General features: G+C 44.1%; 1 protein-coding gene across 1 annotated transcript in view; it reads right to left on the bottom strand.

Annotated features, from left to right (window-relative positions):
- LOC101415247 (zinc finger protein 850) overlaps positions 1 to 20567 on the bottom strand; it is an 80491-nt gene that overhangs the window by 4545 nt on the left and 55379 nt on the right. The window contains 5 exon segments of the mRNA XM_071209017.1: positions 13666 to 13761; positions 17295 to 17421; positions 19781 to 19944; positions 20036 to 20224; positions 20329 to 20522. Of these exon segments, the coding sequence (XP_071065118.1) occupies positions 13666 to 13761; positions 17295 to 17421; positions 19781 to 19944; positions 20036 to 20224; positions 20329 to 20522 (770 nt within the window).

The following is a 20567-nucleotide window of genomic DNA, read 5'->3' as shown; positions in this document are numbered from 1 at the left end:
GAAAGAAATCCAATACACAAGAGGATTAGTGATACCAATATAGAAGAAACCCAATCACCACTTGAATGAGAAAATAAAGATGAAAAGAGTGCCTATTGTGCTTGACATCTCTGGACTCAGGTTTGCAAGTTCTTTCTTTCCTGATCCTTGGACTTTTGACAGCTTTCTAGGAAAAGCCAAGGGGAGAGGACAGAGTAAGGGGGACCCCTCCTCATGTATAGGCCAGGGATTGGTATACAGAGTAATAACAACATCATGTGTGGTGAGCTTACTATAAAGGAGACCATCTCATGGCAATATGAGAACACTAGGTATAAGCACCTACCGCAAAGCTGATAGAAGACAGGAAGAGATCATGAACACTTTCCAGAAGAGGTGCCCCAACAGCTGTGTCCTAATGGGGAGGTAGGAGCTGCCAGAGGGAGAGAGAGTGGGAAGGGCACTACAGTCTTTAGGAAATGGAACAGACAAAGGCACAGTCTTTGCAGTGCGTGAGGGAAAGTGTTGATGAGAATGCAGAGACATGCAGGAACAGAGGGGAAGCAGATTCCTAGGTGATTTCCAATGCCACTCCCAGGACAGGGCTTATGAGGGAGAAGTGACAGGATCTGGGAGGACATATTTAGTTTAGGATACCTAAGGAACAGATAGGTAAAAAGACTACCAAAAAAGACATAATCTAGATGGAGAAAATAGTAACACTTTACTTGAAGACATTAAAGAAGATCTCTATAAACAGGGAAAATACTATAAAGCTGACAATTCTGCCCAAATCAATATATAAATTAAAAACAATGCCATATAAAATCTCATAAAATTTGATGATTCTAGAATTTATATTAATGAGTGAAGCATCAAAAATATCCATGAAGACAAATATGGAAGGGAACCTACACTACAGGTAACAGAATTATTTTGAAATTATAGACAAGGCAGTATGGTAATGGAATAGAAATAAGACAAATCAGCAATGGAAAAAGAATAGAGAGTCCAGTGATAGACTCACATATATATGGAACTTTGATATACGGGAGAGAAGACATAGTAGCTCTAGGGTAGAATAGAAAATAGAAGAACAGAAGAATAAAAGAATAGAAAAATTGGCAATTATTATTAGCTGACATTTCAGAAAAGATACAAATTGGCCAAAAATATATAATGAGGCCCTCAACTTCCTTAGTAATGTGGGAAATGCAAATCAAGAACACATGAGAGGTAGCCCTGCAGGGAAGCGGCTGTGGCTCAATTGACTGGTCTCCCATCTACCACATAGGAGGCCATGGGTTTGCATCCATGTGAAGGCCTCCTTGTGAAGGCAGGCTGGCCCATGCCTGTGGAGAGCTGACAGCCTGCGCCCGCGGAGAGCTGGCGCAGCAAGATGATGCAACAAAAGGGAAACAAGCAGACATAGAAGAATGCACAGCGAATGGACACAGAGAGCAGACAGCAAGCAAGCTGGAAGGCAGGGGGCATAAATAAAAAATAAAAATAAATCTTAGAAAAAAAATACATGAGGGGGTGGATGTGGCTCAAGCAGTTGAGCTCCTGCCTCCCACATGGGAGGTCCTGGGTTTGGTTCCTGATGCCTCAAGAGAAAACAAAACAAATAACAGGGAAGCAAATGTGGCTCAGGGAACTTTGTTCCGGCCTATCACATGGGAGGTTGCTGGTTCGGATCCCGGTGCCTCCTAAAGAAGACAGTGAGCTGGTGCGATGGGCAGGCACAGCAAGCTGACACAACAACAGACACAGGAAGAAAAAATATAATGAGAGACACAACAAAGCAGGGAGCAGAGGTCCCTGGTGCCTCCTAAAGATGACAGCAAGCTGATGTGACGGGAAGGTGCAGCAAGCTGACACAATAAGATGATGCAAAAGAGATGTGGGAAGAGAAAAATAATGAGAAACACAACAAAGCAGGAAGCAGACATAGCTCAAGCAATTAGGCACCTCCCTCCCACATCAGAGGTCCTGGGTTCAGCAACTGGTGCCTCCTAAAGAAACAAGGAAGATGAACAGATCCAGCAAGTGAAAAACAACAATTTAAAAAGCATATGCCAAAAAACTAGGATGGCACCTTTTTAATGAAACTTTTTTTAAAGTAAATCTGCACAATACTCTGATTTGATAGTATTGACAACTTTTTTAAAAAAGATAAATTCTTTGAAAGATACATTAGCAAAATTGACACAAAAAATCTGAATAGCATGGTATCTACTAAAGAAATTGAATTTTTGTGTAAAAACCTTTTCACAAAAAAGGAATGGGGTAGCAGACCCATAATTCAGGGAAAATGTTATCACTATGGAGAAGACACAGGACTGGGAAAAGGGCATGGAGAGAGGCATATAGGGTATTCAGTAATGTTCTCATTTTTGGGAGAGGTTGGTCAGTCTATTATTGTCAGAGAAATGAATGAAATAAATAATAATAATTGAATAAAACAGGCTACTCATGAACCAATATGATATTGTATCATAAACCAAGATTTTGACAAAGTTAGAGTACTGTGGTTTAGTACTGTGGTTAATTTCATGGCCTGAGGACACATGCCTCGGATTCAAATTCCAGCCACCACCCGCACTAGCTCTGTGACCTGTGACAATCCACTCAAATTCCATAAGCTTCTATTTTTCTCTCCTAAAAATTAACGATAAATTAAGAATCTGCTTTAAAGGATTGTTGTGAGGATGAAGTAAAACAGCCAGTCCACTGCTAGGTATGTTCCCTAAAGAAATGTGTGCTTATATCCCCAAAAACCATGGGTAAGAATATTCTCGGCAGCTGAAAACTCAAATGGTCATCAGGAGGGCAATGAAAAATGAATGGTGGTTTATCACACGAGATACTTCTAACAATTAAGAATGAACCAAATCCTACTATATACAAACCCATGAAAAAATATCTCACTGACAGGATGATGAAAAAGATGGATACTATTGATAGAGAATAGCCATACAAGAAAACTCAAAACTAACCCCTGTCTATAGACTCTAAAGAGCTAACCTTGATAGGAGGGGATATTGACAATAAGCGGCAATAGTAAATGCTGAGGCACTGGAAATAGTCTGTCTATTGACCTAGGAGATGGTTTCTCAGATTTACACATATGTGAAAATTCATCCAGCTGAGTTCTTCAGATTTGTCCACATAATAAAAAAAAAAAAAAGAAAGAAAATAAGAGTAAAGGGGAGGTACAGAGCTTGAAGATAAACAGCTCTTCGACTGAGACAATACTCCAAGAAGTTTGGTTGTATGGAAAGTAGTGTCAATGCCAGTACAAGGCCATTAGAAAGCCACAAGTGACTTCTGGGAAAATGGCAGACTAAAAAGACAAGGATCTCTCTTCTCCTTCTGAAAAATAGCTAAAGGACTGGCTGAAACAGCCTAGAAAAAGGGTTTAGGAGTATAGGCAAAGGAAAATCAACAAAACCTACAGGTTCTTGGAGAAGATCAATGAAACAGACAAACCCCTAGTTAGACTAACAAAGAGAAAAGGAGAGAAGATGCAATAAATACAATCAGAAATGAAATGGGGGAAGTTATGACTAAACCTACAGAAATAAAAAGGATCATATGAGGGTATTACAAGCACTGTATACCAAACAGCTAGAAAATCTACATGAAATGGACAAATTCCTAGAAATGCACAAACCTACATTAATTGTACAAGAAATACAAGAACTCAACAAACCAATCACATTCAAAGAGATTGAAGACAACTAGCTGGTGGCCAGACTGAAATAGCCTATAAAAATATCTTCTAGGGTTTAGGGTACCAGGACAAGGCCAGACATTGCCCAAAGGAGAGAGGGACAGAGGAGGGGAATCGCCATGACAGAATTGTGAGTTAAAACCAGTGGATCCTGATGCCAGCACCCCCCGACACACACTAAAGACACTTTAGAATTCTTGGTCTCCTGGGCCTGTGGCAACAGACAAGGGTGCTCCAGGAGTCTACCACCCCAGGAAAGGGGAGAAAGAGGGACACAGCGTAAGGCTGACTCAGCTTCTGACCCACAAATTTGGTCTGCTGTGTCCCTCCAGCCCTTCAAGGCTGGGTGGGACCACACCATGGTTTGCCCTGGGAGCCAGCATAAGACTGGAGAAAATCTACCCTCACAATCTCCCTCCCTTCTAGATAGGACTGATTGTTGAGGACAAACCTCCCCAGGAAAGGGGAGAGAGAGACATAGCCTAAGGCTGACTTAGCTTTTGACTCACAAATTAGCTCATCCCAGGAGCCATTCCAGGTGGGACAGCGCCCTGCCATTGTATACCTTGGGAACCAGCAAGAGGCTAAAGATATACAACTGTCCCAATCTCCTTCTCTACTAACAGGGACTGATTGTTGAAGACTCAGAGGAGAGTGAAAATATTTCCTAGCTGGAAAATGGGAGGGGGCTGCCAGAGAAGGCTGGAGAGCTCTCTCAGAGAAAGTGTGAACCACAAGGCTCTTAGCCTCCAGGCAGGAAGTTCTAGCACATTGATCCAGTCTGTGTTGCAACAAATACACTCCAACCAGGCATTGAATTGAAAGCTGCCAAAGAGCTCCATCTTCTGGTGAACCAAGGAAATATATGCAAGAAAATTAAAAATAAGTAGGAGATTTCCTCCTGACAGCCTTCATGTTACTCAAATGTGGCCACTCTCACAGCCAAATTCAGCGTGTAGATGTGATGCATTCCCCCCAGCGTGGGACACGACACCCGGGGATGAGCCTCCCTGGCACCGAGGGATCACTACCACATACCAGCTGAAGAAGCAACTAGAAAATGACCTTGAATTAAAGATTCAATGCGGAACAGCAGAATATACCTGTCTACATATAATAACATGACTTCGGGAAGCTGTTTGACCTAATGTAAGGGGGAAATGGAAAGGAGAAATGAGATTATAAGGCTGTGAGTCTCTAAAAAAGAGTCTGGAGGTTGTCAGAAGGAATACCCCTATGTACAACTGAACAGAGTCTAAGAGACAGATAAGGTAGATACAACCCCAGGTATTGGTTCTTTTGAGGGATAAAGAGACCCACGGGTTCTATGGTCATGGCAGAAGGGGTTCACTGCCATGACAGATGGCCCTTCTTTGGAGCTGGTGTTTCTGCGTGATGGAAATGGACTCAGAGGGGATCTCTTTTCACAAGACTTCCATGCTACTTTATTGGAATTGTAGTTGGTGCTGAGTTTAAGATATATGTAGGGGATTTGAATCTCTGGACTGATAATATGACACCCAGGCCCAGAGCCTCAACAGACTTCAGCTCCTACACTTTGACTTATTGGACTTACTCCACTCAGCTAACATGGAGTTGAAGAAGGTCAACCACCACAACATGGAGCCTAGAGTGTCTACAACTAGAAGCGGGAAGAGTGCATCCAGTACCCATGTGGAATCTAAGCCCTCACTTGACATAGGTGTGCAATGGACACAACCAATCCAACGTCCACAGAGAAAATGTGAAATGGGTGTGGGAACGGTAGCCATGGGGGCTGCTGGGTGTGGGGAATGGGAGGAAGAGATGAGATGTGGAGGCGTTTTCGGGACGTGGAGTTGTCCTGGATAGTGCTTCACGGACAATTACGGGACACTGTAGATCCCCCCAGGGCCCACTGGATGGAACGTGAGAGAATCTGGGCTATGATGTGGACCATTGACTATGGGGTGCAGTGATGCTCAGAGATGAACTTACCAGGTGCAATGGATGTATCACGATGATGGGAGAGAGTGTTGCTGTGGGGGGAGTGGGGGGCGGGGGCGGTGGGGTTGAATGGGACCTCATATATTTTTTTTAATGTAATTAAAAAATAATAATAATAAATATTAAAAAAAAAAAAAATAAGTAGGAGAGGCTTTTTCTGGTCTCTATAGCCTCCCTCCCCAAGGCCCTAGGAAGCGAGTCAATAGCCAATTATTGGGACAGTGCCAAATTTTGAGCAACTAGCAGGGACAATCCTAACAATCCAGGTTGAGCCAAGAAGAAAAGAGAAGTGGTAACACACAGTCTCCTACCACTAAATCCCTACAGAAGAGACAGAAACTGAGCACCTGAGTAAACTATATCCTAATCAGACGCCTAGACATCAGTAAAAAAAATTATAAGCCATACTAAGAAAATAGAAGACATGGCCCAAGAAAAGGAATATATCAAAGCCCTAGAAGAGATGCAGGATTTGAGACAATTAATCAGCGAGATGCACACAAATTTCCAAAATCAAATTAATGCGCTGAAAGACAATATTGTTAAAGAAATAAATGACATCAAGAAGGCAATGAGGGGAGCAGGTATAGCTCAGTGGTTTAAGCGCCTGATTCCCAGGTACGAGATCCCAAGTGCGATCACCAGTACCTCCTTAAAAAAAAAAAAAAAAAAAAAAGATATTGCACAAGTGCAAAGAAGAATTTGAAATCCTGAACAGAAAAGCTACAGGACTCATTGGAATGAAAGACAGAATAGGTGAGATAAAAAACACATTAGGGCCATACAACATCGGGCTTGAAATGACAGAAGAAAGAATAAGTGATACAGAACAGCTAAAACTGAAGACAAAAAAAAAAAACAGAGAAAGAAAAGAATGGAAAAAATTGAGGAGGGACTCGCAGAGGTGAATGACAACATGAAATGCAATGACATACATGTCATGGGAGTTCCAGAAGGAGAAGAAAAGGGCAAAGGGGCAGAAAAAGCATTTAAGGAAATAATAGCTGAAAATTTTCCAACTATCATGAAAGAAATGAATTTACATATACAAGAAGCACACAATAACCCAATCAGAATAAATCTGAATAGACCTACTCCAAGACACATATTATTCAGAATGTCAACTGTCAAAAATAAAGAGAAGGGAAGTGGCTGTGGCTCCATCAGTTGGGCTCCCGTCTACCATATGGGAGGCCCTGGGTTCGCGTCCCAGAGCCTCCTTGTGAAGGCAGGCTTGCCTGCATGCACGGAGCGCCACCCAACCCACAAGCACTGCGGAGAGTCGACTCAGCAAGGTGTTGCAACAGAAAACAAAAGGGAGACAAGCAAAAAAATACAGAAGAGTGCACAGCAAATGGACATAGAGAGCAGATAGCAAGCAAGCCACTAGTGGGGGAGGGGAAATAAAATAAATAAATACAGACACAGAAGAATGCACAGCGAATAGACACAGAGAGCAGACAGCAAGCAAAAAAGCCACAAGGGGGGGCAATAAAAATAAATAAAGAGAAAATTCTCAGAGCAGCAAAGGAAAAGAAAACCATCACATACAAGGCATGCCCACTAAGACTCAGCACAAATTTGTCTTCAGAATCCACGAAGAAGAGAAGACAGTGGTATGATATAATTAGGATAATGAAAGGGAAAAACTGCCAACCAAGAATTCATTATCCAGCAAAATTGCCCTTCAAATATGAAGGTATGAAATATTCACAAACAAACAGAAACTAAGAGAGTTTTCAAAAAAGAATCCAACTTTGCAGGAAATATTAATGGAAGCCTTAAAACCTGAAAGTAAAAGACAGAAGAGATAGGCTTGGAGGAGAGTACAGAAGAAAGAATAACAAAGGATAACCAAAAAGAGTAAAAAGACAGACAAAAATATGATATGACATATGAAAACAAAAAACTAAAATGATGGATATAAATAGCACATTTACAGTAATATCTTTGAATGTGAAAGGATCAAAAGATACAGGCTGACAGAATTAATAAAAAAAATAAGCCCATCCACATGCTGCTTACAAGAAACTCACCTTAGACCCAAGCAAAAAATAAAATGGCAGAAAGTGAAAAGTTGGAAAAAGGTACTCCACACGAATAGTAACCAAAAAAGGGCAGGGGTAGCTACACTAACATCAAATAAAATAGACTTTAAATGCAAAAAAGTTATAAGAGATACAGAAGGCCATTATATATTAATGAAAGGTACACTCCACCAGGAAGATGTAACAGTCATAAATATCTATGCACCTAACCAGGATGCCCCAAAATATATGAGACAAACTGGCAAAACTGAATGGTGAAATAGACATCTCTACAATAATTGCTGGAGACTTCAACACACCACTCAAATTATTAGACCAACTAGACAGAAGATCAACAAGGAAATAGAAACCTTGAACAATATAATAAACAAGTTACACCTAAGAGACATATACAGAACACTGCATCCAAACTCAGCGGGTTATATATCCTTTCCAAATGCCCACGGATCTTTTTCCAGGATAGACCACATGTTAGGGCTCAATACAGCTCTCAATAAATATAAAAGATTGAAATTATACAAAGTACCTTCTCAGATCATAATGGAATGAAACTGGAAATCAATAACAGACAGGAAAAAAGTAAATTCACAAATGTGTGCAGGCTGAACACCACAATCCTAAATTACCAGTGGGTCAAATAAGAAATTGCCAAAGTGAAGTCAGTAAATATATTGAGACAAATGAAGATGAGAACATAACTTATCAAAACTTACGGGATACCGTGAAGGCAGTCTGAGAGGAAAATGTATAGCTCTAAATGCCTATATTTAAAAAAGAAGAAAGAGCTAAAGTCAAAGATTTAACTGAACAACTGGAGAAACTAGAAAAAGAACAGCAAACCACTCACCGAGCAAGCAGAAGGAAAGAAATTAAGATCAGAGCAGAAATGTATGAAATTGAGAACAACAACAACAACAAAACAATAGAAATTTTAAAAAAACCAAACAGCTGGTTCTTTGAGAAGATCAATAAAACTGATAAACCCCTACCTACAGTAACAGAGAAAAAAAAAGAGAAGATGCAAATAAATAAAATCAGATATGAAAGAGGGGAAGTTACAACTGATGCCACAGAAATAAAAAGAATCATAAGAGGACATTATGAGAAACTGTATGCCAACAAACTAGACAACCTAGATGAAATGGTCAAATTCCTAGAAATGCTTGAACAACCTACACTGAGGCTAAAAGAAACACAAGAACTTAACAAACCAATTACCTTTAAAGAGATTGGATCCCTCATCAAAAATCTCCCTGCAAAGAAAAGTCCAGGACCAGATGGCTTCACAGGTGAATTCTACCAAGCATTTTGAAAAGAATTAATACCAATCCTGTTTTTAAACTCTTCCAAAAAAAATTGAAGAGCAGGGAAAATTACCCAACATACTTTATGAAGCCAACATCCTAATACCATAGCCAGATAAAGATACTACAAGAAAAGAAAATTACATATAATAGCAACAAAAACAATCAAATATTTAGGAATAAATTTACCCCAAGGACATAAAGGACCTGTATTCAGAAACCTACAAAACACTGCTAAAAGAAACCAAAGAAGGCTGACATAAATAGGACATTCCATTTCCATGGATTAGAAGACTAAATATCATTAATATATCAATTCTATCAAAACTGATTTACAGATTCAACACAATCCCAATAAAAATACCAACAGCCTTTTAAAAAAAAATTACAGACCAATCTCTGTAAATGAACATAGATGCAAAAATTCTTAACAAAATACCTGCAAATTGACTCAAACGGCATATCAAAAAACTTACACATCATGACCAAATGAGATTTATCCCTGATATCTAAAACTGGTTCAACTTAAGATAATCAATCAACCTAATATACCATTATTAACAAATTGAAGGGAAAAAACCACAGGATCATCTCAATCGATGCAGAAAAGGCATTTGTCAAAATCTAGCATCCTTTTTTGCTAAAACACTTCAGAAGATAGGAAGAGAAGGAAAATCCCTTAATATGATAAAAGACATATATGAAAAACCCACAGCCAACACTGTACTAGATGGGGAAAGGTTGAAAGCTTTCCCTGTAAGATCAGGAACAAGACAAGGATGCCCTCTGTCACCACTGTTATTCAATACTGTATTAGAAGTTCCAGCTACAGCAACTAGACAAGAAAAAAATAATTAAAGGCATCCAAATAGTAAAAGAGGAAGTAAAACTCTCACTGTTTGCAGATGACATGATCCTGTACTTAGAAAATTTTGATGTATCCACAACAAAAGTACTTGAGGTAATAAATGAGTTAAGCAAAGTGGCAGGATACAAGATCAACACACCAAGGAAATCAAAGGGAAATTTCCATTTACAATAGCAACAAAAAGACTCAAATACCTAGGAATTAATTTAACCAAATACATGCAAGACCTATGTGCAGAAAACTACAAAACAATGCTCAAAGAAATTTTAAAAGACCTAAACAAATAAAAAGACATTCCATGTTCATGGATTGAAAGAATAAATATCACGAAGCTATCAATCTTACCTAAACTGATTTATAGATTTGATGCAATAGCAATCAAAATCCCAACAGCTGACTTTACAAAATTAGGTAAGTCAATTACCAAATTCATTTGGAAGGGAAAGTGCACCTGAATAGCCAAAAACCATTCTAAAAAAATAAATAGCCAAAAGCATTCTGAAAAAATAAGTGACGTGGGAAGAATTTCACTGCCTGACCTTGAAACATATTACAAAGTTACAGTGATCAAAACAGCAGTGGTACTGGCAGAAAGACAGACACACCAGTCAGTGGAATAGATATGAGAATCCAGAAATAAACTCTCCCCTATACAGTCATCTGTTTTTTGACAACCTACCAAGTTAAATGTTAATGGGACAAAACAGTCTCTTCACAAATGGTGCTGAGACAACTGGATATCTATAACCAAAAGAATGAAAGAGGACCTTTATTTCACTATCTATACTCAAAATGGATCAAAGACCTAAATATAAAAGCTAGGACCATGAAGCTACTAGAAGAAAATTTAGGGAAACCTCTTCAAGACCTTGTAGTAGGTGGTGGTCTCTTAGACCTTACACCCAAAGCACGTGCAACAGAAGAAAAAAACAGATAAATAGGCCCTCCTCAAAATTAAACACTTTTGCACATCCCAGGACTTTGTCAAAAGGGTAGAAAGGCAGCTTACTCAATGGGAGAAAATATTGGGAAATCACATATTCAATAAGCATTTAATATCCATGTTATATAAAGAGATGTTACAACTCAGCAATAAAAAGACAAAGCCCAATTTAAAAATGGGCAAAAGATTTGAATAGACAATTGTCCGAAGAAGAAATGCAAATGGCAAAAAAACACATGAAGAAATGCTCAACATACTAATTATTAAGGAAATGAAAATCAAAACTACAATGAGCTATCATTTCACACTATCAGAATGGTCACTATTAAAAAGACAGAGAACTGTAAGTGTTGGAGAGGATGTGGAGAGATAGGAACACTTATTCACTGTTGGTGGGAATGCAGAATGGTACAGCCACTGTGGAGGACTCTTTGGCAGTTCCTAAAGAAGATGAATATAGATTTGCCACATGACCCAGCAATACCACTACTGGGTATATACCCAGAAGAACTGAGAGCAGTGACACAAACAGACATCTGTACCCTGATATTCACAGCAGCAGTATTCACGATTGCCAAAGGTTGGAAACAACCCAGATGTCCATCAATGGATGAATGGATGAACAAACTGGTATATTCACACAATGGAATATTATGCAGCTGTAAGAAGAAATGAAGTCATAAAGCATACTACAACATGGATGAACCTGGAGGACATTATGCTAAGCAAAGCAAGCCAGATACAAAAGGAGAAATACTGTATGATTGTGTTACTATGAACCAAATATATTGTGTAATATGTTGTATGATTCAAAGAAAAATAATTTACATGTATCCAGTACATTAAAAAAAAAAAAGATTGTTATTAAATCATCTCTGAATGAAAAAAAAAAAAAGAAAACCATGAGCATTTTTAAATTTATTTTCTCCAAGGAACTTGGGCAAACTGTTATTTTAAGTATAGAAAGGATAAAGTTAAGTTCAGAGGAGGCCGAAAATAAGTGAAGGGAGTTTCCTGAAAAGGGGTGATGTAACTCTGGGGCAGGAATTGGCTATGGTTGGGAGTAAGACTCTTTCTGCAGAGGTGAGAAATGAAGCTACAGATAAGAGTTCAAGATGGACGTGTAAAGGCTGAGAATCAAGCATTACAAATACACTGTACTTTCAATATGAAAATGTTGACCTATCAGCAGTCATATGCTGAAATATCAGTGGCTAGGGGAGAGGTGACTGTTTAGAACAAGATCTGAGTGCCTGGGGGAGCTGATACAGGAAAAAGAGGTAAGAGGAGACACAGAGCAGATGTGGAAAGGTGGAAGGCCAGTTACGAGTCCAGGGACATCATTCGGATAAAACATGAGGAAACTAAACTAAAATGTTGGGGGAATGTCTGATGGAGATAGAAGTGATGGACTCAGGTGAAGCACACTATATAAAAGGAAAGGATTTGGGGATGGATGTATGTAGGATTGATGGAGACGAAGGGGTTGAAGAGTTGCCTGAGGTTGTATCCAGATCTCTTTTTTTCCTCCTCCCTCTCCCCCTGGTAACTTCTAATCTGCTTTCCATTCATAGTTATCTCTTATAAGTGACCTAATACAGTATTTGTCCTTATATGCCTTGCTTATTTCACTGTGCTTTATGTTTTCAAGATTTCTCCATGTTGCAGTGTGTCTCAGAATTTCATTCTGTATCCAGCTTTCTAATCTGCTTGGATGGCAGGACCATTCACAACTTGGGAGATGGGAGGAATGGGCGAGATCATGGGTCCTTCTTAGGTATACTGAGTGTGAGGTACTGTTGAGATATTCAGCCGGAGATGTGGGGTTGAGGAGAGGGGTGACGTTTCAGAACAGACTCGAGCCTGATGAGGAGCTGGGCAGAGACACGCGGGGGCTGGTTAAGAAGCACAATGAACTGCTGGTGGGGAGAGAGCAGCTGATGGCTCCAGGGCCATGAACAGCCCAGACGTGGGACAGAGAAGGCCAAACGTTACTAACGGACTTTACAAGACAGAAGGGGCAGGAAGACGTGAGTGTACGACAAGCAAAAGGATGGGATGATGGGGAAAGTGGGAAAAGTGGTTGGAGAGAGTCACTGGGAGAGGAAGAAAGGTCCTTTTCCCTCAAGAGTTCAGAAGGCCATGTCAGATATCATTATTCACTATGACCAACAGCATGACTTAAATAATACTGAGAGCTGACTTGCTGAGCCCCTTGCTTTGGATCAGGCACTGTGCTAAGCAGTTTCATGCATTATCTCATTACATCCTCAAACAAGACATAGCAACTATTTATTACTCTCGATTGTCAGGCACAGATTGAGTATAGTAAATGGAGTAGGTGTTCACCAAATCCTTTGCTCTTCTCTCTTTGGACCAATGGACATTGGTGTGAGAAAACTGGTTTTCCCATGCTTAGCTATTGCCACTTCAGAGGTTACCTGATTCAGCAGCTGGCTTTAAGTTAGCCTAACTTATATTACAAAAGTACAATGAGATCATGTAACTCCCCCATGGTCACAGGGTTGGTAAGCAGCAAAACCAGATTTTAAGCTCAAGCAGTTTAAATCTATCTAGCCTGAGCTAGATTATACCTAACATACTCCACACCTCCCCAGGAGTGGTGAGAAGTGAGATACAGGAGGGAGGTCAGAGGAAGCACAGGTCAAAGGGCTCCATGGCTCCCAAGTGTCCAGAGACATAACAATAAGGTTCCTATGGATTCCAGAGCAAGTGGTGAACTCTCAGTATGAAGGATGCAGAGACCCCCACCTGCCCAGATCTCAGCTACCTATCTGTACCTGAACAGGTCCATAGGGAAAGGTCTTTCTTCACCATCCACAGCTTCTGCCCATGCTTCAACTGGTAGATCAGCTCAGGTTTGGGAACAGGACATCCTATTCATGGAAAAAGGAATGCAGAGATTTTGATGAGAAGAAAAGAAATCTCTCAGTCCAATCTGGGACTTCGGGACAGGAATGAGAATTCCTGCTCTGAACCAAACATACAATACGTTAAGCTGTTACCTAGAAATCCAGGCTACGAACACCATCCTTAGTTCCCAAAGACTGCATATAGTAACGCTGGCCATTTAAACAGAACCTATGCCATTAGACACCATTCCACAGACTCTCCACAATGTTCAGACAGAAGGGGAAATGATCTGCTCCTTCCAGGTGTTTCCTAACTCATCCAAGTCAATGAGTCTCCACCTCCTTGTGCACCAGAACCACTCAGGGCTATCTCGTCTCTGCCAGTGACCACTCTGGGAGTGAGGCCTGGGCATCAAGAGATTTCAAAACTCCTCCAGGAGGTGTTAAGAGCACTGGCCTAAATCAACTTGTGAATCGCATCTCTGGTCATCACAGCCTGAGGTGGGCAGGTGGCCTACGCAGGTCTCTCCTTGTGAAAAGAGCCATTATTCCATGAAGGCTGAACGAGAGGGCCTGTGCCCTGTAGTGACGCATCCTCCTACTTTGTGAGAGAACTCATTTGAGGACACGGAACAATGAAAAGCAAAGAAACAGAAATCTGGGTTGTCACCCACCAACCTGGGAACCAGACCCGCCTCTGGAATTTTTATGAGGTGAGGTAAATATAAACGCCTCTGGAATTTTTATGAGGTGAGATAAATAGGCTTCAACCTGTTAGGTGCAGCCAAACAGGTATTGATAAATGCAGGATTGGCAGGAAGGTGAGGTAAAAAACATGAGGATTCTGTATAGAAGTCAACGACAGAGGCGCTGGGACCCCCAGAAGGCTCAACTGGCAGACACCGAATGCGTCCCAGGATCCAGTCAGTCATCACTGAGCAAACCTTCCCTGAAGTGTGCGACATCCCTGGCATGGGGCTCAGAATGGAGCCGTGGAAAAGGTGAATGAGAACGGCCTTCCCTCAGCTCCGTCAAGTCATGCTCTCGGCCACCTCGGGGCCTCTGCACGTGCCTCCACCTGGAACGCTGTTCTCCTCCCTGCCCTGCTCCACCCAGCTAACTTTACCTCTGGCTCAGATGTCTTCCTGAGAAGACTCCTCTAAGCTGCGGCTTCCGAGTCCTGGAGTTTAATTAATTTTCCATGTTGCACTAAATTTTTAATACTAATAGTACATATGAGACTAATATTTAGTCTTATACTGGGGGCTGTGCCAAGCACTTTCATGGTGTTATGTCTTTTAAAAACGGAATTAAATTTATGGACTAATTTAGAGAAAAACTGACACAATTATAGTACTGAGGCCTTTCACTCTGGAACAAAGCATGTGTCTTCACCGATCCAAGTCTTTTTTAGATCCCAAGCAGAGTTTCCTACTACCCTTTCTGTAGTTTTGCACGGAATGATTCTGTTTTAGGATTTCGTCTCGGCATCCACATGAAGTCCCTGCTATGACAGGCACCATTCTACAGATGAAGAACCCAATGCTCAGGCTGATAAAGCACTTTACCAAAGGCACAGAAATGATGCGTGGCCGAGCCAAGAGGGCAGTTCAGGCCTTGGCGTCAAGGGTGCCCGGGCCATTACCACAAAGCTCCCCACAAAGGTCCAGAAGGAGACGAGGCCACCAAGGTGCTGCTGCCCAGGCCTACAGGGGGATGACGTCAGCAGCAGTGACAGCACAGGGCTCACCGCTGCCAGCCCGCACGCAGTCAGGGATCACGGGACCCTTTTCCTGTGTTACAGCCCTGAGAGGAGGATCCTGGGTTACCCCATTTTACCAACAAGGAAACTGAGGCACAAAGAGGATCAGGAACTCACCCAGGGCCACGCAGCTCAGAAACTGCAGAACTGGGGTTGGGTGCCAGGCGGTCTGGCTCCAGTGCCTGCTTTCCCAAGTGCTGCAATAAGGAGGAACCAGCTCACGGCCCTGTGGAGAAGGCAGCCTTGGACAAAGGGGGCTGTGGGAGTGTGGGCGGGAGGTGAGCAGGAGGAGTTAAACCTCAGGGAACAGTGGCCAGAGAGAGGGTCAGGCCTGGTGATCCCCAGACTTCAGCATTACATGAGCCATGAAAAAGGGAAAAAATTGGGAATCCTGCACAAAGGGATTCGGTCAAATAGAGACATTTGCATAAATATAAAATATCATCCACTCTCATTTACTTCACAAAATAAAGGACTTTACCACCAAAAAAATGCAGAGGATAGCACCTCGAAATAAAGGCATATCTTCTAAATTGAATGACTTAAATTTTTGAGTGACTCACCGCATTGGCTGTATCTTCCTACTTTACTGAGGATAGGGCTGTAGTGCGAATTAAAATGAGTGGAGCAAAAAGAAATAAAAACAAAAGCAAAAAATAAAAATAAATGAGTGGAGCACGAACAGTGCCTGGTACAGGTCTGACATGAGGTCAGTGTGCAGCGGACCATTATTAAATGCTTTTCTTAAAATGACCCACATTATTTTCCTTAGATTTCTTCAGAAAGGGAATCTTGTATTGTTCTGACAAATGAGAAAACCAGAGTCACCTGCCTCTGTGGAACGTACCAGGAAAATGCTCAAAAACTCAAAACAATCTTATTAAATACTAGTGAACTCATGGGGATGCACGTGGCTGGAAGTCTGAGGCTGCGCCCTCCTCTGAACAGAGAAATTAGCAACAACTTTGGGCACTAAAGACTCAGCACAAAACACAGACTTTCTCTCAACAACAATCACGAGGGAAGAAAGAGAAGGAACAAGAAATGGCTTCCTTGGGGTTTCCCTCAATGCCCGCTGATGAAGGAGCTGTGTGCCCTCTGAAACGGGGTTTCTCAGCTTTGCCAGGACGGACATTTGGGTCTGGATTTTGTTAGTTGCGGGGGGCCATTAACGCACACTGTGGGATGTTCTGCAGCACCACTGGCCTCTACCATGAGATGCCAGGAGCACCCACCCCGGGGTAACAACAATGACAACGACGACAAAAGGCTCCAGACATTGCCTAACGTCTTCTGGAGGGCAAAACTGCCAGTTGTTGAGAAGCACTGCTCCAAACTCACACCCACACAAGTGGAGGACAGAGGCCAGGGCTGAAGGAACCAGCATGGCCCCCGAGTCCAGCTGCAGGAAAGAGAGAATAAGGAGAAGCAGGCAAAGAGTCTTGGGGTCTCAGAGGGTAGGAACGAGGGTAGTTCTCCTCAGCTCCTGACATCAGCCCCTCATGGGACCCAGGTGGAATTCCTGCCCTTGCTTTTGGCGAGACACCGCTTTCCTTCCAACACATCATTCTCCTATGGCTGTGAGCCATTCCAAGAGGACAATGCTTCTTGCTCCCAAAGCTCTGAACAAGGCACAGGGACGTCAGGCTGGTCAAGGTGAATACAGGAAATGACCGAAGCTGGGGGGAGGAGGGAGGGCAGGTGCCAGAGGCTTCCTCAACCAGATGGCCTAGACTGAGAGGATGGAGCGAAGGAAGTGGTGGGTCTCCCACAGGGTTGAGTGGTGCAGTCTTACCCAGTGAGACAAGGAGCCCACGGATGTCCACCATCACCTCCTGGTACAAGGTCCTCTGGGTCAGGTCAAGCTGCCTCCACTCCTCCTGCGTGAAAGTCACAGCCACGTCCTCAAAGGTCACTGACACCTGCAAAGTCAGAGCAGGAGCGCTTACTTTGAAGCTGCGGATAGGACCACAGCCTGTGTGCATCACTGGTAAAGGCGCCAAGGCTCGGCCCAACAACCACGCCCAGAGTTGGCAGATGCTGACTCTGGACAGAATACAACAGAGAGAAAAGCCTCCAAGGCCACTGGTAAGTGACACCAGACAATGACTACAGGATACTCACAGAAGTCAGAGGAACGGGGAAATGGCGCTTGTGGTGATAAACCCTCAGCAGCAGGAGCAGCAGAGCTGGATCTCACTGGTCCAGACTCTTGTGCTGCCCTGGGCTGAGGGCTTTACAGGCCATATTTAAGCAACTCAAAGTCCCCAGCTCTGAAGTCACATTGCTGGTTGGAACACAAACTCTTTAAAACACCATTTGTCTACTCTGGGAGGTGTCCCTTCATTAAGCCTTGAATTCAGGATCAATACAATATGTCCCACTTGACCAATAATAGTTGTAAGAATTAAAGGGAGAATATTCAGTGTTGAGTACACTTCGAGATTCTTGTGGATCCTCCCATAACCCGTATGGTCCACAGTCTTCATCATGTCCACATCACATGTCCACCTGAGGTGAAGTGAGTACCACCACCAATTCACCTGGAGTCACAAATCTTATCAGCAGAGGCAAGCTTTGAGCACAGGTCCCTCTGGTCCAGCATCTGGTAGAGTAACCCTGACCCTTCCCCATCACCTAAGTGAATCCACACAATAGGTTATGAAGTATTTCCATTAATTCTTGCTGTTACATCCATTTCTGCCTCTTTTGAAAATCTCTGTGGACATGAGCGGAGGAGGGAGCTGTCATCATCCACTCCACAGGAGTGCCTCCAAGGTGCCAAGAAAGCCTGAGTAGTGGCAGGGTCTGGACCAGTTCCCACACCCTCTAGGATGCCCTGGGCCTGGTGGACTCCCAGGGAGATCCCACAACCAACCACAGGCCTCCTTTTCCTTCCTGAGTCCTGACAACATGGATTCCTGAGGCCAGGATACTTCAGGACCAGGAACAGGAGTGGCAGAGGAATGTAGGCTGCAGCCGTGAGAACACGGGCCTTGGACTGGCAATGATGTCTCTACTGGTGGGGTGCACATCGGAAAAGGACCCACCATATTGTCTCCTCAGGTCACATCTCAGGAGGTGGAGGGGAACCATAGCAACCATACCCGCACACAATCAACATACTCCCTCTAACTAGAAAGTCTAGAAAGTCTGCTCTCCAGTTGCTCCCAATGCTCAACATCACTTGCTACAAGGACAGCTTGCTTTGCAAGACTGTAGGCGTCACCTTTAGAGCTTTCCAGCCCACTGTGGGTAGGAATAGGAAAAAACACAGACTCTGGGTGATCAACATATTGGGTGTGAGTTTCTGCCATTTAAGAGCTGTGTGATCTTGGGCAAGTAACTGAACCTCTCTGAGCCTTAAGAGTTCCACTCACAATTATAATAGTCCATGACTGAGAAGATGAGGATTAAATGAGATGATAATACATGCTTGCCCCTCAGCCCACATCAAGGACTCAGTGAAGGCCAGCTGTTACGGTTCTTTTGCTATATTTCCTTTTGGCTCCCACAGTATTCTGGAAAACTTCGACCCCACGTTTCTGTAATTTGCCAGATTCCCTACACAAGAATGCCAGAGCACTGGTAGAGGAATGGGTGGTTTAGCTTCATCTGTCAGGAAAGGCCTGTCCATACAGGTGACGTTTGAGCAGAGCCAGAAGGATGTGAATGGGCAGCCCTGCAGACCTGGGGACAGTGTCCCAGGCAGAAGGAACAAGGGCGAAGGCTGGGAGATGGAGAGGAGCGCGCCAGAGAGGAGCGCGTGGAGACCAGGTGTCAGATGGATCAGGCAGGCACTCGCACGTCTAGCAGGAAGTTGGGAATAATTGTAAATGTGATGGGCGCATCCTTCATTCTTTTTTGCTTTTATATATACAGTTTTTATTAGAATAGTTGTAGGTTTACATAAAAACCATGCAGAATGTAGAGTTCCCATACACCGCCCCGATACAGTTTTATTAACATTTTGTTTTGGAGTGGTACCTTTGCTGCAGCTGATGAACCAATATTATTCTAATTACGCTACTAACTCTAGGCCACAGTCTACACGGTGTGGCGTTCGAGTCACTGCGCTGGAGGTCCCGAGGGGAACTTCTTCAATCACTTACTGAGCCCGTCAGAGGCCCGACCCGGCTCCAGGCCTGGAGGGACGGCCGGCGCCACTCGCCGTAAGCAAAGGACAACCAAGAGCATCCTCAGGGGCTGGGGTTCCGGCCTTCCCCGGGCCCGCTCCGACCCGGCGGGGCAGCAGCCTTTCCCACAGCCCCGTCCGCTCACCTGCGCCGGGCCCGACGGCGCCGCCATCCAGGGACGCTGGCGACGGGGCGGCGGGCGACCCGGCGGGGCCTCGGGCTGGCGCCCACCCCTGCCGTCCGCCGGCGCCGCGCTCAGGCCAGGCCCGCGTCGGGGGCCGCGGGCGCGACCCCAGAGCCCAGGCCCGGCTGCAGCGGGGGCTCACGACCCGCACAGCTGCGCAAAGGCGGCCCCTCGGCCCCTCCCGACAAGCCACCAAGGAGGCGGCCCCGACCCCACGACCGCCGAAACCCGTCCGCAAACCACCGACAGCCCCTAAAGCGGAAGTCCCGCCCCGTAGGGCGGCCCGCCGGAAGCGGTCCCCGCCCCCCAGGGCGCTGGGGTCCAGTGCGCAGGCGCGCAGTTCTGTGGGCGTCCTGCCTTCACAGCGGCGTGCGTTTGGCGGCCGCGTGCGCTCGAGGCCTAGGCCTGAGGTGGGGAGGCTGGGGGCGAGTGCGAGAACTTCCTTTCACGACCTGGGAAGCCCCGCTCGGGCGCCGCGACCTTGACCGGGGCCTGGTCAAGTGCCAAACCTTGGACCCGGGGTCGGGGTCTCGGGTACGCCCTCTCTGCACCCTCTTGTGAGGGAGCTAACAAAATCGGCGCGCCGAGGACGCTCACGCCCGTACCCACCCTCGCTTGGACCTTCTTGGGACCGGCGCCCTCGGGCCTGTGTTGTGCCGACTCTGGGTACCATAGCTGGAAAAGTGCATTTGCCCTGGGGAAGCTACCGGTGAAAGGCCAGAGGGGAAGTTCAGGACACCACTTTTGG

Source organism: Dasypus novemcinctus, chromosome 18 (assembly GCF_030445035.2).
Source record: "Dasypus novemcinctus isolate mDasNov1 chromosome 18, mDasNov1.1.hap2, whole genome shotgun sequence".
Classification (NCBI taxonomy): domain Eukaryota; kingdom Metazoa; phylum Chordata; class Mammalia; order Cingulata; family Dasypodidae; genus Dasypus; species Dasypus novemcinctus.
The sequence above is the reverse complement of the archived record's forward strand: the minus strand, read 5'-3'. Positions and strand labels throughout refer to the sequence as shown.